Source organism: Notolepis coatsorum (assembly GCF_963971535.1).
Source record: "Notolepis coatsorum genome assembly, chromosome: 1".
Taxonomy (NCBI): Eukaryota; Metazoa; Chordata; class Actinopteri; order Aulopiformes; family Paralepididae; genus Notolepis; species Notolepis coatsorum.
In genome coordinates, this window is record NC_140165.1 from 312,337,980 (window position 1) to 312,356,521 (window position 18,542).

At 41.9% G+C, this 18,542-nt stretch overlaps 1 protein-coding gene across 1 annotated transcript in view; it reads right to left on the reverse strand.

Annotated features, from left to right (window-relative positions):
- Positions 1-210: 210 nt before the first annotated feature.
- The window catches only part of LOC311238816 (uncharacterized protein), a 48,880-nt gene continuing 30,548 nt past the window's right edge, over positions 211-18,542 (reverse strand). The window contains exon 3 of the mRNA XM_084327016.1: positions 211-3,228. Within this exon, the coding sequence (XP_084183142.1) occupies positions 1,984-3,228 (1,245 nt within the window). The 3' untranslated portion in view covers positions 211-1,983. The remainder of the gene's footprint in view (positions 3,229-18,542) is intronic.

Sequence of the window (18,542 nt, forward strand, 5' to 3'; positions counted from 1 at the left end):
ATATATATTCTCTGCTTCGAAGTGGGTTATGCTTAGACCCTAACTAAGCATAACCCACTTCAAAAGAGGGCCAAAGCATAACCACTTCGAAGCAGAGAATATATATGTACAAGGCGGAAGAGCCCTTCGGAGCTAAACCAATCAGAGAGGGTCTTCGCTGTACGCGGGCTAGCCAATCAAAGAGCGTCTTCGCAAACTGCGGCTATGGAAAAAAATCATGCCTATAAAATATAGGTTTAGCTCTACAAACTACAACTACGTTTACATGGGGTTAATGGACGGCAAGGCCAGGTCACTTCCCGGAAGGGGTGTGGCACTCAATGTGTTAACATGAAACATATGAGGTGAATTTAACATGAGATATTTTAGGTGAACTTAACATGAAACATTTGAGGCCAACATAAGATTGCCCTCATTTGCAGCAATGTCAGGTATAGAAAAGAAGAAATAAACATATGAGGTGAATTTAACATGAGATATTTGAGGTGAACTCAACATGAAACATTTTGAGGCCAACTTAAGATTGCCCTCATTTGCAGCAATGTCAGGTATAGAAAAGAAGAAATATTTTAACGTTAAATACATATTTAAATGATGATCTTCATACACAAGGAGATATCGTCTCTTTCTGCTTCCTGCCAAGCTCAACTTAGGAGCCACCCCTCCTAAACCACATTCAGTATTTTCTAGAGTCCTATTGCAACGCTTACAGATGTCAAAGAATAGTTGGGATGGATGCAACTTAAAAATGAATTGTTGCATCCATATTTAGCGCATATTTGATAGAATTTCAATAGACAATTTACAAAAAAAAATATTACCAGCCAGAAAAGGGCATTTTTGGACTTAAGCACCCCTTGAGCCCTATGGGTGTCTGCTTACAGGCAGCCATGTTGGAACAGAGACAACCATTGTTGGAAGAGAGGACTAGAGAGCAAGGCCTCTATTAAAATCAAGTCTTGAGAATGTCTGAAGCTCTTCCCATGTTGGTCACAGTGGTCGGGTTTCTCTCATATATGAATGTGGTGGTATGTCTTTAATTTATCAAATTCAATGTTTCCTCCACTGTCTTTAACACTTTGAATGCCATCCACGAGTTCTCGTGTTTACCCCCCGCGGTTTGAATGCCCACTCACGAGAATATTCGTTTTTTCTTTTCTTTTTTTGCGATCTGAATTCATATTTCATCAACCGAGTCGACCGTTGGAAATTCAGCTACCTCAGGCGCTCAGATGTGAAAAAAGCGCCCCCTATCGTCTCCCAGGTGGTAATTCACCCTTTTGGATTGAACTCAATGCAAATGAATGAGAAAAAAAAACCTGCACTCCACATTTTACTTCTCACTCACGCAACCGGCATCTACTAGCTTCATGCTGGAGTTTCAGAGCCGCAGGGAATATGTGTTTTACTGTATACACGGTGAATCAATAAAAATATCGATTTTTTCAAATGGCGATCAGGAATTGGAATAATCCATTTGGATACCATCTGATCTCAGGTAAGGAATCTATGTTACAAGTCTAAGGATAATCAGACTCGTTTTCACGGATATATAAGCTTTTATGTGATATTGCTGTTTCACTGTGCGCGCCGTCAGGAAATAGGAGAAGCGATTTTCAGCACGCGGCACGAGCGTGCATGCATACACATATACTATCAATCATCTAGCCTTTATTTGAAAACAATTCATAAATAGGCCGACAAATGACAACGTTCTAGAATATTCCAGGAAAAGGCGATTATCAGGGAATCTCTTCTTTTTTCAGTGAAACCGAGTGCTTTTCAGAATGGTAGAACACGGAAATGAAGCGATAAAAAAACAATCTGCTTTGACAATGTTGACTGGAAAACGAGTCTTTGATAAGCGACGGGCAGATTAGACACATAATTTAAAACATAGATTAGGTGATATTAACGTTAACATTGGAGTGGATGGTGGCATTCAAGGGGGTAAAAAGGAAAACACGGCCGGCATTCAAAGTGTTAATGCTTCTCTCCTGTATGAATGAGCAGCTGATGTCTCTTTAAGACTCCAGATTGCCTGAAGCTCTTCTCACACTGGTCACAGTGGTAGGGCTTCTCTCCTGTATGAATGCGCTGGTGATTCTTTAATTCTCCAGATTGACTGAAGCTCTTCTCACACTGGTCACAGTTATAGGGCTTCTCTCCAGTATGAATGCGCTGGTGACTCTTTAAGCTTGCAGAGTCTCTGAAGCTCTTCTTACACTGGTCACAGTGGTAGGGCTTCTCTCCTGTATGATGACGGTGGTGTTTCTTTAAGCTTCCAGAGTCTCTGAAGCTCTTCTCACACTGGTCACAGTGGTAGGGCTTCTCTCCTGTATGACAACGCTGGTGAATCTTTAAGCTTCCAGAGCTAATGAAGCTCTTCTCACACTGGTCACAGTGGTAGGGCTTCTCTCCTATATGAATGTGCTGGTGAACCTTTAAGCTTCCAGAGTTAATGAAGCCCTTGTCACAGAAGGCACAGTGGAAAGGCTTCTCTCCTGTATGACAACGCTTGTGAATCTTTAAGCTTCCAGAGTCTCTGAAGCTCTTCTCACACTGGTCACAGTGGTAGGGCTTCTCTCCTGTATGAATGCGCTGGTGATTCTTTAAATTGTCATCTCTACTGAAGCTCTTCTCACACTGGTCACAGTGGTAGGGCTTCTCTCCTGTATGAATGCGCTGGTGATTCTTTAGACTGTCATCTCTACTGAAGCTCATCTCACACTGGTCACAGTCGTAGGGCCTCTCTCCACTATGAATGCGATGGTGTTTCTTTAAGCTGTCACATCTACTGAAGCTCTTCTCACACTGGTCACAGTGGTATGGCTTCTCTCCTGTATGAATGCGCTGGTGAATCTTAAATTCTCCAGATTGACTGAAGCTCTTCTCACACTGGTCACAGTGGAAGGGCTTCTCTCCTGTATGAATGCGCTGGTGACTCTTTAAGCTTCCAGCGTCTCCGAAGCTCTTCTCACACTGGTCACAGTGGTAGGGCTTCTCTCCTGTATGACGATGCTGGTGAACCTTTAAGCTTCCAGAGCTAATGAAGCTCTTCTCACACTGGTCACAGTGGTAGGGCTTCTCTCCTGTATGACAACGCTTGTGAATCTTTAAGCTTCCAGAGTCTCTGAAGCTCTTCTCACACTGGTCACAGTGGTGGGGCTTGGGCTTCTCTCCTGTATGACCTCTGCTTGTTGTTGGGGAGCAATGCAGCAATTGTACCTGGAGAAGAGAGAAGTACATCAATTAAGAGTTCAGATTTTATGTGTGTTTTGCATTCAGTTTGTATTTCTCAAGTTAAAAAAAAAGTGTTATGCTCCAAATGTAGTTATTGATGTGATTTAAAAGTGAATCTGCTCCAAGGGCGGTTATTTAAAACTGGCCAACATTAATAAAATAAAACCGAACATGCAGATCGCGATCAGACAATTGGAATATTGTTTTTGGGATACCTCCTAGTAAAGGTAAGGACTATATGACATATATATATAATCCTACTTTGATCCAACCATGATTTCACATCGATCGCAAGGATTATGTTACATACTCCAAAACTTATGCCGTTGGTGACGATCAAAGCATCAAAAAACGACCCCCCACCCCCTTTCATGTATTCATGATGAAACATAATACCTATTATATACATTTTATTTGGAAATAGTACCGTGTCCAGGCAAGAAACGCCAACACTTATAGCAGAATTCACGTAGCGCCCTATAACTCAGCTTTTCAGGAATTAGCCCGGATAACTCCTAAACTATACAATATTCACCATGTATGTTCACCATAACACGCAAACGTATAGATGAAAACATTTATTCTTTTTCATAAGTTGAACGATGGATGGTTGATGTCAAATGAGCCATAGTATTGTCTCCATAGCTATAATATAGAATATAGATATAGCCCTGCAAACACCGCCACGCATCCCTATCTCTTAGAGCGGTGGCGCAGTAGGAACAAAGGCGGCTAGACCCGCTGGCGCTGAAAGAGTTAATCTATTAAACCCGGAGCCCTATTTTCTGAAAATCCGCCTAAAATACATACCTAAGTAAATGGAATATTGCTCCACTTCTACAAGGTCCATTTGCATATTCTTGGTATCTAGGGACATCTATGGACCTCAGTGAATGTATTCCCAGTGTCAGAAATATTGTGTCCATTACTAGGCTTGCTTAAATTGTGATGAAACAAAAAGGAGAATATGAATTATGATTTTTCTTTGCATCAGACAGTGAATACACCATGCTAAAAATGACCAGACATGAAAAACTGCCACTGATCTCGTTCAGTACCTTCTTGAGATAATGTGTACAAAAAATTCTAAGGAAATTAATAAAGGGAAGATGATTAAACAGAAGGTTTTGTAGATACAGTACTGAATTCTCCCATCCGGACCAAAGCAATTTGAAATATTATTATAGAATAGCAGGCTTATAAATTACCTTATTATAGCCAATTCGTACATTTATGGATTGTGCCAAATCTTATATTTCAAATGCCCGAGTTCAATTTGGATTTAGTATCACCAGGCGTGCATAAGAACAGATAATGAAATCTACTGTATGTACAGTAGCTTTTTTATTTTTGCCAGGGTGCCGCCATTTTGAAACTAATTTCAAATCCGATTGTTGCTACATGCTAGAAATAGGGGAGACAAACTAACTGCGCTCCCATATATGCCAATAACGTTACGTTTTGTGGTTTATTATCCTGAGTAATAAGAGATATTAAAAAAATTCATACAGAAGTAATAAAAAAAAAGAACAATTCCCGACGGTACATTTTTCAAAATGGCCAACTTTCACGAACTAAACAGAAAAACTAAAACGAAAAATTTAATAACACTTTAACCTGTTAGTAAACTAATGTATTGATGATAATATACATTATAACTGCTGTTGTGACATGGTTATGATGTTAAAACTTGAATACGTTTGAGAAAAAAATTTATACTTGTCAGACAGTCTACTTTAGACAGATTGATTTATGACGTGATGTCATTTGCAGTCCGCCGATGGACCGCATGGGTGGAAGAGGTTAAGAGTACACAGACCACTAGTAAAGATAATTCAGTCTGAAATGATATATTCAATGGAATGGACATTATATTAGTAGTGGTGGGACTCGATTAAAAGATGTAATCGAATAAATTTGAGACTATAGTTAATTAATCGAAATTACTCGCATTTTAAACGTATATCAATATTTGATGCGAAAAACAAATGTTCAATTCAAATGGATTTTGGTATACGAGTGAATCAATGAATATACATTATACATTCGTTTAATACGTCGGGGCCGGACCGCAAATGACATCACATCATAAATCAAGCTTGCCAGACTGTCTGACATAATTATAGTTTTTTTTCCCAAACGTATTCAAGAATAAACACCATAACCATGTCACAACAGCAGTTATAATGAATATTTTAATCAACACGTTTGTTTACCAATAGGTTAAAGTAGGACTGGACGGTATGGTCTAAAATTTATATCACTGTATAATTTGAAGCATAAACGGTAACAGTATATATCACGGTATTGTAGTGGCTACTGGGACATAATTCACGGCATTCTAGCCTATTGTGAGGTTTACTACATCTCCCGTGACCCTTAGCGGGGGATGACGTAGTTAACACATCTGGCGCCAATAACGTCGTACAACGTGTTTCAAGGTCATGCTAATTCTGCCAGATCACGGCGTACGGCGTTATTGAGATCATATTTCATTTTTTCGCCATGGTATTCATAATTCCCTCAGCCAGCCTCGGCTGATACAGTGGGAGCCTGCACAACTCTGCAACGCTTCAATACTGCCGCCTGGTGGATGATCGGCGAGTTACAACCGGAAATGGATCTCTGGTGATCTCGGTGCATCTGGTAAATGCGTTCGGCACTCACATATGCGACACCTGGCAGCGCTACTGACCACAACTCGGCCCGCCCCCTTCTCGTCTAGACGTTAGAGTTTTTTTTTGTTTGTTTTTTTTCCTTCATATTATTATAAATTGAATGTATAAGTACTTGTTTACTATAAAAACGAACAGTTAGAATATCTAAAATAGTATCATTCCTTTGTTTAAAAATAGGTTGTTCACAGACTTTATTTCAATGAAACAGGGGTGTAATTACTGTATTTGCATGTGAATCAAGCCTAGGCGGCAGCCCGCAGAGATTTACATTTTGGGGGGGTGTTAGAGCGACGCACTGGCCCTACGTCTGTTTACACTTTCAATGGGATTATCATCACGTTGGTTGGAGCAGCTGCACTCTGGATCAGAAAGAGATGAATGCATTGGATCTAATGAACGACTACAGGAACTTTGTTAAACCAGTTGATTCAGTCTCGGCTCACCGGTGAAAACACAGCGCTATTCAACGGAATTAACTATGAGATCGGTCGAGATGCGTCTGCATGGGTAAGTTTAAGAATGTTTGTTTATGTTTACAGTAGCATCCAACTCTTTACAATTCCGCATCTTTGATAAAACTACTGACTACACCAAGTTTTTCTGCCGACCACAAGTCCAACCATGTCACGTTTATTGTGTTATTACGACGAGCCCATGCTACATTAACGTTAGCTAGCTAGCTAGCCACACAGCCATGCAAGTTAAAGTTGCTAACGTTATATTGATAGCTATTGTTTCAGATAGCAAGGTGGAGAGCTGTAAACAAGACGAAAGTGTATGGATGCAGGGTCCATGTGTGTGTGTGTGTGTGTGTGTAATAACAACAAGTTTATAATCTCAGCACTGTATCTGTATCTCTGTGTGTGTGTTGGGTCTTGAGGGGGTTGATTGAAAATGTTATTAACAGATTGCAGAATGGGTACAGTACAATACAGCTCAACACACACAATTGTTAAGGGGATGCAGACCAGAGAAAGACTTTCGTCTTGTTTACATCAGGGTCCCCCATTTTCAATTCATCATAACATTGACATACATGACATACAGGTAGACAGTACTGCTACATCAGTGTCTAAGAGAGGTGATGAGCATATTAAACTAGCTGTCAGCACATCAGTGTCTAGCTGGTGTGTGTGTTGGGTCTTGAGGGGGTTGGTTGAAAATGTTATTAATTGTGTGTATTGACCCAACACACACACCAGCTAGACACTGATGTGCTGACAGCTGACAGCTCATCACCTCTCTTAGACACTGATGTAGCAGTACTGTCTACCTGTATGTCATGTATGTCAATGTTATGATGAATTGAAAATGGGGGACCCTGATGTAAACAAGACGAAAGTCTTTCTCTGGTCTGCATCCCCTTAACAATTGTGTGTATTGAGCTGTACTGTACTGTACCCATTCTGCAATCTGTTAATAACATTTTCAACCAACCCCCTCAAGACCCAACACACACACCAGCTAGACACTGATGTGCTGACAGCTAGTTTAAGATGCTCATCACCTCTCTTAGACACTGATGTAGCAGTACTGTCTACCTGTATGTCATGTATGATGTCAATGTTATGATGAATTGAAAATGGGTATGTGTATGTGTAGCTAGGAGTGATATGATAACTGTGTGTATGTGTAGCTAGGAGTGATATGATAACTGTGTGTATGTGTAGCTAGGAGTGATATGATAACTGTGTGTATGTGTAGCTAGGAGTGATATGATAACTGTGTGTATGTGTAGCTAGGAGTGATATGATAACTGTGTGTATGTGTAGCTAGGAGTGATATGATAACTGTGTGTATGTGTAGCTAGGAGTGATATGATAACTGTGTGTATGTGTAGCTAGGAGGGATATGATAACTGTGTGTATGTGTAGCTAGGAGGGATATGATAACTGTGTGTATGCGACACTGACATCCATCACTTCAATCATACATTATTTTATTATTTATGCATCAGAGAATGGCCCATGCCACTGAGTGAGGACTTTGTTGCTTTTTCTCGTTGTGACATAGATTTAACAATAATTCTGCTTGACTGAGTCCAGCTAGTTTAAGATGCTGCATCCCCTTAACAAAGACGAAATACTTTCTCTGGTCTGCATCCCCTTAACAATTGTGTGTATTGAGCTGTACTGTACTGTACCCATTCTGCAATCTGTTAATAACATTTGCAATCAACCCCCTCAAGACCCAACACACACACAGAGATACAGAGCCGAGATTATAAACTTGTTGTTATTACACACACACACACACACACATGGACCCTGCATCCATACACTCTGTAGAAATTGACTTTTATTTTATCTTCTTAAAATTGTTTATTTTTTATTGTGATGTTACCTACTAAGATAAGATGATCCTTTATTAATCCCCTTGGGGAAATTCTGGTGTCAAAGCAGCATGGGTGGAGACAGGGGTCCTGAGGAGAGAGAACTATCATGGCAGCACTTAATTATGTTAATGCTATGCAGGAGATGGGCGTTGCTGGAGGGGGTTTGTTGACGCCCCAGCTCACTTTGTCTGAAGTGTGAAAAGTGGCCTTCCTTTGAGAGGGCTTTCACCCCCTTAAGTATTCTAAGACACAACGAGGTTTACAAGTTATAATTGAGCACATCGTGTTAAAAAAATTCTCAGATTTCAACATATGACACATCATTTGAAAGCTTAGATTCTGTACTTTAGCAATCTGGAATAATCTGAAAAATGAAAATGTAGAGATCTGGTACAAAGCGCTGTGAGGTGACACATATTGTTGCGGGACTCTAGACACATCCGTGGATATGGATCGCTGCCATAACTCAATAATCAATATGATTTGGGCGTTTATTATTATTATACAAACCGGAAATGGATCTAGTAGGTCGCCGTCAAATAAGTGGGATATTTTTCCTCCAGTCTCATCGGCGAACGGTAAGAGGACAGTAACGATACTTTCAGCGTGTTTGTTTATTATTATTAATGCAAACTGCTCTGATCAATATATCACCCATACTACATAAAGCATTTACTGACGATCACGGAATTATAAACGACCCCCACCCCCGTTCATCCGTGCATGATCAGTCATAACGTTTAGGATCATGTACAGTTGAAATTTTTAATATAGCGTGTATCGGCAACAAACGGCAGTTGATAATCTATATATGAGTTTATGCCTATAACTCACGTTCTAGGAATTACTGCAGAAAACGATATTTATATTCTAGACGGTATTTTCGTATGAATCTATGAATGAAAAAGTATAACGTTCCTACATCCTGAATGTTGAATGGGCCATAGTAATGTCAATTTAGCAATACAATTTAAAAAGTTATAGCCCTGCAAAGAAGGTGAACATCTCCATAGGCTTAGAGTGGTGGCAGAGAGTGGTATGAGACGGGCAAACTCCGTGGCAGTTAATGTGTTAAAGAGAGACGAGTGAAAGATGAATGGAAGGGTTGTTTGTGAGACAGTAGAGTGCGTAATAAAATAGTGTTTTTGCATCGGAACACGACTCCGTCTTCGCTATCATTACGGCATTCCTACATTGGTGACCCTGATTTTCTCTTGGACGTATTTCAGAGATTATATCGAACATGTCAACTGAACAACAGAACGCAGATCGCAGATCTTTGAACGCCGTTTCACTCAAGTTGCCTGAGTTTTGGGAGCAGAGTGCCAACGCTTGGTTTGCGCAAGCCGAAGCCCAATTCGCTCTCAGGGATATTACCGCGGATGCCACCAAGTACTACTATGTGGTAGCAGCCCTTACGAACTCAACTGCGGCGAGAGTGGTGAGTTCTGCCTGCCATGGACTTCCTTGGCCACCACATCACTACTGCTGGGGCGGTCCCATTACCAGTAAAGGTGGAAGCGGTGCTGCAGCTCCCACGTACTACCACGGTTAGGGCCTTGCAGGAGTTCCTGGGGATGGTGAATTTCTATCATCGGTTCATCCCTCAGGCTGCCCACCTATGCGCCCCCTGTATGGGGCTCTCAAGGGCAAGACTCCCAAGCATGCCATCGCCTGGTCCGACGACATGTCAAAGGCGTTCTCGGATACCGAGGCCCTTGCGAGCGCAACCATGCTGACGCACCCCGTGCCTGAGGCTCCCGTGGCGTTGACAACCGATGCCTCGGATTATGCCGTTGGAGCAGTTTACGAGCAGTTGGTCAAGGGCATTTGGCAACCCCTGGCGTTCTTCAGCCGACAACTCCGTTCCAGCGAACAGAAGTACAGCACCTTTGACCGTGAGCTCCTCGCCCTGTACTTGGCAGTGAGACATTTCCGTTTCCTGCTGGAGGCTCGCCCTTTCACTGTTTTTGTAGACCACAAACCATTGATTTATGCTATGCCGAAGGTGTCGGAACCGTGGTCTGCCAGGCAACAACGCCATCTGGCTTTCATCTCTGAGTTCACCACCGACATCCGGCATGTGGCTGGGAAGGACAACCCCGTGGCTGACTGCCTCTCTCGGGCCGCCATCGGTGCTGTCCACCTGGGCATTGATTACGCCTGTATGGCTGCGGATCAGGTTTCAGACCCAGACATCCAGGCATGCAGGACGGCGGTTACTGGCCTCCGGTTGGCGGACGTCCCCTTCTTTGATGATGGCACGACGCTGCTATGTGATATATCTATGGCGCAGCCAAGGCCAGTGGTTCCACGTACATGGAGACAACAAGTTTTCGAGGCTGTCCATGGCCTCTCGCACCCGGGCAGGAAACCATCACAGCGCCTAATGGCAGCGGAATTCGTCTGGCCCAGGATGAAGGTTGACATTGGGGGTTGGGTCAAGACCTGCATGGCATGCCAACGCGCAAAGGTCCATCGGCATGTTAAGGCCCCGTTGGAGCGGTTCAATGTCCCCGAGAGGCGTTTTGACCACATCAACGTGGATCTGGTGGGACCCCTTCCTCCCTCCAGGGGGTACACTCACCTTCTGACAATGGTAGACAGGACCACCCGTTGGCCGGAGGCTGTCCCACTCACTGCGACTACTACAGCTGACGTGGCCCACGCATTCATCAGTACCTGGGTCACCCGGTTCTGTGTTCCCTCTGATCTTTCCTCTGACCGAGGGGCCCAATTCACTTCCGCGTTATGGACTTCCATTACCCAGCAGTTGGGTGTCTCCCTCCACCGCACTACGGCCTACCATCCACAGGCCAACAGTCGATGATAGCTGCTCTCAATGCCAATCTCCGGGGCGACAGCTGGGTCGACAGACTTTCTTGGGTGATGCTGGGACCCCGTACGGCACCTAAGGTCAAAGGAGGACCTTCTTTCATCTTCGGCTGAGCTGGTATACGGCCAACCCCTCCGTGTCCCATGGGATTTTTGTCCCTGTGTTACGGCCTCCTGGTCAGCACTGGAACAGCGGGATGCTCTGCTGGACAAGGCCATGTCTTTCTTGCCCATCCCTACCTCGTGCCACGGCGTTCCGAAGGAGACCTTTGTCATTGACATGGGGGGGGGGGTTAGTGAAGAACGGATCTTGGTGGATCGCCTGAAGCCTGCTCACCTGGATTTGGACCGCCCCATTGAGTTGGCCCAACTGCCCCGCCGCGGTCTCCCCCCTGGTAGGGCAGTCCCGACGCCTACTCTAGCTACGGCGGACCCCCGGACCTGCCGTCCAAGGCCTGCTAAGTGTCAGCCTACTGCTTTACCACTGCCTCGGTCTCCTGTGCCTGCCCATGGGTACCGGAGTCGTTTTGGGCGGGTCGTCAGAGCCCCTGGACGTTTTTTGGGGCCAGTTCTTGTGAATTCTGGGGGGACGTGTGTAGTGGCTACTGGGACATAATTCACGGCATTCTAGCCTATTGTGAGGTTTACTACATGTCCCGTGACCCTTAGCGGGGGATGACGTAGTTAAAGAGAGACGAGTGAAAGATGAATGGAAGGGTTGTTTGTGCGACAGTAGAGTGCGTAATAAAATAGTGTTTTTGCATCGGAACACGACTCCGTTTTCGCTATCATTACCGCATTCCTACAGTATATTCATAGACATCTTAAAATGTCTATATAAATGCTTCTGAAGGGGTAAACACTGGTATGGCAGCTATTACTGTACTCTTGTATTACTAGGACATATTTCACATAGTAGAGGTATTTTAAGAACATTTATTGTGCAACGACCACTGCAAACATCGAGTGAATCGTCAAGTAACGTTAATGTCATTGCTACTGCTGTGACTAGCTGCTCTAGTCTAGTCTACCGGTCACAAGGTATAGTCAAAATCCATACCGTAGCGCAAATTCATACCGTTTATACCGTTTATACCGTCCACCCCTAGCGTATAGCCATTACGCATTCATGGTCACTGTAATGAAATATCTACCTGTCAATCTAGCCCTGCTAATTACTAGGGGTGGGACGGTTCACAAAATGGACGGTTCGTTTCGTATCACGGTTTTGGGGTCACGGTTTTCGGTTCGGTTCGATATACGTTAATTTTTATTTAAAAAAAATGTAACACTTGAATCGAAACATGCTTCATTTATTTAAAAAAAAAGTTTACAGTGTTACAGTGTTTACAGCCTTAAATAATGTTTGGCACACAAAGACCGAACTGACTGAAAAATATAGGCTACATTTGTCAAAGTATTAACACTTTAACTGCCGGGAAACGCTTTACAGCGTCATTCCCGGCCATGCTCAAGTTGCCGAAGGACGCTGTACAGCGTCTTTAATATCAATATTTCAAAAATCTGTGATCGGATTCATATTTCCCCTCCGCTGGCCTGAGATCCACCAGGAGGACCCACTGAGCTCTCTGGCGGTTCAGGAGCGCCATCTGGTGGTCGATCGGCGCAATCGCCAAACAGGAAGTGCTGTGGAGGTTGTGCTGGTCGGCCATATTACTCGGTACATGTCCCGGGACTCTGGCTCGTCACAATATAATAGCGATCCATTGCCAATAACTCGATAAACAACATGATTTGGATGTATATAGTATTATACAAGCTGGAAATGGTTCATCAGGATAAACATCCCATAATCGAAAACGGTCTACACCACGCTGATCGTCCAACGGCGCGAGGAAGATTCGGTAAGATCCAGCGTTATTTTCTAACGTATTCCATATAAACTGTTATGATGAACATATGACCCACACTAGATGAATGATATAACGCTGCCCACGGAATTATAAACGATCCCCGCCCATCCGGTCATCATCAGATCATACGTAGAATCGTAGATCATTCTAGAAGTACGTCCAATTGAAATTTTTTATATCGCCCCGATTGCCATCAAACTGTATTTCATCATCAATATAATGGATTTGGGGCTATAGATCACGTTCTGGAGAAAGCTGCAGAAAGAGATGAAAACATACTTATACATTAGACCATACTTTACTATGAATATGTGAATGAAAAAGTTTAACGTTGCTACACAATGAACAATACATATAGGACTTTGAATGGGCCCTAATAATGGCAATGTAGCAATAGAATTAAAAAAGTTATAGCCATGCAAAGAAGGGGTACTTCTCCATAGACAAATAGAGCCGGCAACCTATGGTATATAATGAATTTAACCCATGGCACCCATAGTGTTAACTTAGTGCAAACAAACAATATGCTCAGCCAGCACTAGACTTTCCTTTCTTTAATATAAACACAAAAAAACAATATCAACCATGTTTAAATTCCCTGATTGTCAGTTCTTAATGGAAAGGTTCGTTTTCTGCTTGAAATTAAAGTGCAGTATTTGAAATACAATGAAAGGAATATGGCTGGATTTCTTATCAAAGGGAAAAGTGTCACTGTTATTTAAAATAAATAAATAAACAAATTAGAAGGCCATCAATATAAATGGCAGCATACATCAAACTAACACACACACTGTACTGTTTAAAAACAACACTGCTTTGTTCATTCTATTTTTAAAATAAGTACATTATCTGTCTACATTTATTTAGACTAACATTATTTAAATATTGAGTGCAACTGTGGTGGATTACGTAATTCAGTGAGTTGGAACCATCTATGGGTTGGCGGGTCCCCACGGACATTTTAGTGTCAGACCTTCAGCTCCGGTAACGTTAGGAGGAGTTCATAACATCAACATGCAGTGGGACAGCGGTAATAGTCCCGGTTGGAGTTAGTAAAACACAGTTGTAGGTTAGCCTTCTTGGATGTTGAATAAACGCCTATCATTGTCTTTAAACACCCCGCCTCTCAGACTCCCATTTCCTCCTCTGCTACAGTAGCTAGTAGTAGCTACGGTGACATTTCATTGACTGTACAGTATTAGCTTGTGGGCTGCGTCGGGCTACCATAGTTAAAACGTGCGTCGTTTTGTACAAACTGCTAACGCTATGGCAAGATGTGTGTATGCCTATGTAATGTTAATGGCTATGTTTTTAAAGTCGTAATGAAGATTGATTTATATTGTGCGTGCCATTTTTACACAAACTGACTAGCACCTGGCTGCAGCTGGACCCTATTGGGCTGCAGTGCTGCTGCTGCCTGCAGCCAGTGCAGAACACCGGCTCCGCCAAATGATTTTTTTTATTTGCGCGTCATCTGAACCGTACGATACAGACGCTCCATTACCGGATAAATATATATATAATTAGTAAACTGTCGGGGGCATTAAGTGCCCCCCTTAACTGATTTTCGAGGGCATTTTGTCCATTTTCAAGGGCATTATGCCCCAAGCCCCCGTTAATTTCGAACCCTGCTTCATATCATATTCATATCATAGTTTACTCTATCAGCCCACCCAGCATGTAATACGTTCTTTGTTAGAACTCAACTCGTTATTATTTTGCGCATAGATTGCATAAATACGGGAACGTTTTGATTTATATTTAAAAGGCTTTGACATTGTAAAACTAAATAAGTGAAATTCTGTAAGCAGAATACAAGTCATATCACCCACACGATATGCTCTGTATCCAGAGCATGTATGCTTTTCATTCATTTAAGACACATTTATTGCAAGGGTTTTGTAATACACATACACTCAACAAATAACCTCTGTTCTCGTTGCAATGCGTTTTTTATTCTTTCTTATACAGTAGGAAGGGGGAAGAACACTATATCATGGGTGTTCATATGACTTGTATTCTGCTTACAGCTTCGAAATTCCACTTGTTTCGTTTAACGTTATGGCAAAGCCTTTTAAATATAATCAAAACGTTCCCGTGTTTCTGCGGTCTGTGCGCAAAATAATAACGAGTTGAGTTAAGCGGAGCGCAGTCAGTGCGGTCAGTCATAAACCATGCTGCATTCATTAGGAGAAATACCTATTATTCCAAATGCTATTTATAGGGTTTTGACCATAATTACACTACTGTTGCTATTTTACAATGAACTATAATGAATTACTGGCCATAAAGAACACGCGGGTGTTGAAACTAATGCGGAAGCTTATATCCGCGTTGTAATATTCAATATTCTACCACCGGGCGCCAGCTACGCATGCTCCGAGCTGTGCGTATATATATGCACAAAGTCAAGCACAAGTTCAATTTGATAAGTCCCACACTTTGCTTAGAAATGATCGTACGCACGGGTTACACACATATCTGTGCGTACTAGGGCTGTCTTAAATGCTTCGAAGCTTCGAACGTTCGATTCGATGGCACAAGCTTCGAACATAAAAAAAAAATCGAAGTAAAAAAAAAAAAAAAAAAAAAAATTATTTTTCAATTTTTTATTTTTTTTTACTTCGATTTGTGTGTGTGTAGGTGTGTGTGTGTGTGTGTGTGTGTGAACTACCCATCCCAGTTAGGACAGCCGAATCCCGTCCAATTTTTCGCCGTCGACTAAAGACTCACTTCTTCAACCATTATCTGAAATGATAAAAAAAAAAAAAAAAAAAAATCTAACCGTGACTAACCTTACTGTCATGCACTTGTCCTAATAAACTAACCTACACTGTAACACGCAACACTTTGATGAACATTGTTACTCAGCTGATAGAGTTGTACCCTTCTTGCTGTCTTGTCGTACAGAACTTGTAAGTCGCTTTGGATAAAAGCGTCAGCTAAATGACTAAATGTAAGTGTGTGTGTGTGTGTGTGTGTGTGTGTGTGTGTGTGTGTAGGTGTGTGTGTGTGTGTGTGTGTGTGCGCGCGCGCGCCTTGTAGAATTCCACACATAAGAAAGAAAGATACTGGGATGAATAAACAAAATAGGAAATAAAATGTAGAAATGCATGCAATACATAAATAAATATGAATCTCCATATATGAAATATAACATTTAGATAAGGTGCTACTGAGATGTTTTGGTGAGTTCTTTGTTTTTTTGTGGAAGTTGCCCTTCTTAAAAATGCATGAACATTCACTGATAATTGGTCTGTAGTGGAGTCTACAAGGTCTACATTGCCGGACCATGTAGAATCCGGACCTTGTAGACTGACATAATTCTGTGCATAGTTTAGTCTACACAGGCCATATTTCAAATAATCAAAATCTTACTTCATTCATCTTAAACATTCTTGATTTGGGGGATTGGTAGTTCCCATGAAATCTGAAGTTGTTCAAACGACAACAGCGATCCACCTTGAATTAAATCACACAGCCGAGTGAAACCTTGTTGGATGCGTCAGTCACGAAAGGGGCTACTTAATTAATTAATCCAACCCACTTTATTTATAGAGCACATTTAAAAACAACAAAGTTTACGAAAGTGCTGTACAAGTCCCCCAACATAAGATTAAAAAAAAAATTTAAATTAAAAAAAAAAAAAAAAAAAAAAAAAAATCCCGAAGCTTCAAATTAAAATCGAAGCTCGGCCCCGAAGCTTCGATTGCCAAAAAAAGCTTCGAAGGTCAGCCCTAGTGCGTACGCAATATTGATAAATGAGGGCCCTGGACTTTTTACTTTACATAAATCACTTTTTATTACTGTACATTTACTGTCGATTTTTGGCTGTATATTTTTGAATGTATCTACATATTTTAGAATGTATATCCCAGACTGTATTTTTATTATTATTATGATTTTTTATTTTGACTATACCTAAATGTTTATTGTGAGCGATCTGTAGTGCTGAATTTCCCTCTGGATCAATAAAGTACTTCTATTATATTATATTCTATGTACCGTAGTCCTGGGCGATATATCGCGAACCTGGATTCGATTGATATTTTTTTAATGCTCGATATGAAAAGGGTTTTATTTTCTAAACGACTTCAAAGTTTTCACACAAGATTTTGTTGCTCTTGCTTTTCATTTTACACGGCAGCGCTCCTTCCTTGTGTGTCGACAACAGGGAAGGGGCGGAGAGACTCCAACCCTGGCTCTGATTAGCTCTTGCAGGCAAACATGGCGGAGAAAGAGAAAGATGCGAGCGGGACCGAATTCATTTAAAAAAAAAAAAGACGTGTAAAGTGTATCAATTTGCAACTCGTATCTCTGTTCTAATTCGTTTTCGGAATCCTTATTTTTCCACTGTATAAATGGGAATCATGTTCTTGGCTACATGGAACGAGATTGCTGATGTTATCGCTCTCCATTTGGTACTCGTCCTCTCATAACGGGAGGAGCTGAGATTATGTTGTGGTGCTTTTCCACTGCATGGTACTTACTCGACTCTACTCTGCCTTTTCGGTTTTCCATTGCCGAAATTCGCGGATGGTACCTGGCTGAAGTTACAGGAGTGGCGGGAGTCGCAGCTCCCTTTAGCTTGATACATTCATCGTACTCTATAACATGCTTTATCTTCATGTGATTGAACATAGTCATATGGAATATCGACATTATGCATAAAAAAATCTTGTTATCAAATTTAGGCCATATCACCCAGCACTAATTCTGTGTATATGCAGTTGTATAGGTCTGAATACATGTATTCTATGTGTTGTGAAGGATCAGATTAAACCGAATATATATATTTATTTATGGATATATATTTAATAGTATTTGTATATCGTTTGATATCCCTTGTATATTCCTTGTACATATACACTGAATATCCCTTTAGTCTACTAACAGCCCATAATAGTTTCATTCTCTCATTGGACAAGAACTTGGCGCCAGCAGCCAAGCCCCTTGGTTCAAGTTCAATCGTGCCGACGAACATGTCGTTACTAGCCCGGTTCCGCGTAGGAATACGTCTGGCGAAATACGAATGGTACTATTTGTTCACAGCGCATATATATATGGCGCAAGTAAAGTAGAACTTTCTTTTTAGTCCCTTAGCCCTTAGTTCTTTACCCTCCAACCTAGAGGCAAGACGTTAAGCCTCACCCACGATACACGTGTGGTGCAGTATGGTCAACTTGGCCTCAGAATGGCATTGAGACATCGTGTGGATTAATAGTTGAATTGTCATAGTTTGGCACTATACCGTCGAGTGGGACGTATTTCTATTAAGTTAATAATAGTCTATTATGTATGGTGCATCGTTCGGTTAGAGTTATACAGTGAGTAGTACCCCCATCGTTTCCTCGCGTTATCTAGAGTCTTAACCAGGCTGGGCAGACCACGTGTGGTGCTTTCATCCGAGGAGTTCTGGGCTAGGACGAGTGGACCTGCACATTGGATTACCTTACCCGGACGACGGCGAGCCCTACACGGCTTGGATTATCTACTTGCTTTGGGTGCTTTGATTTATGCCATGGATAACAGCCAACACTAGTGAGTGTTGGAACTACCCCCCGAGAGGAGTCCAGG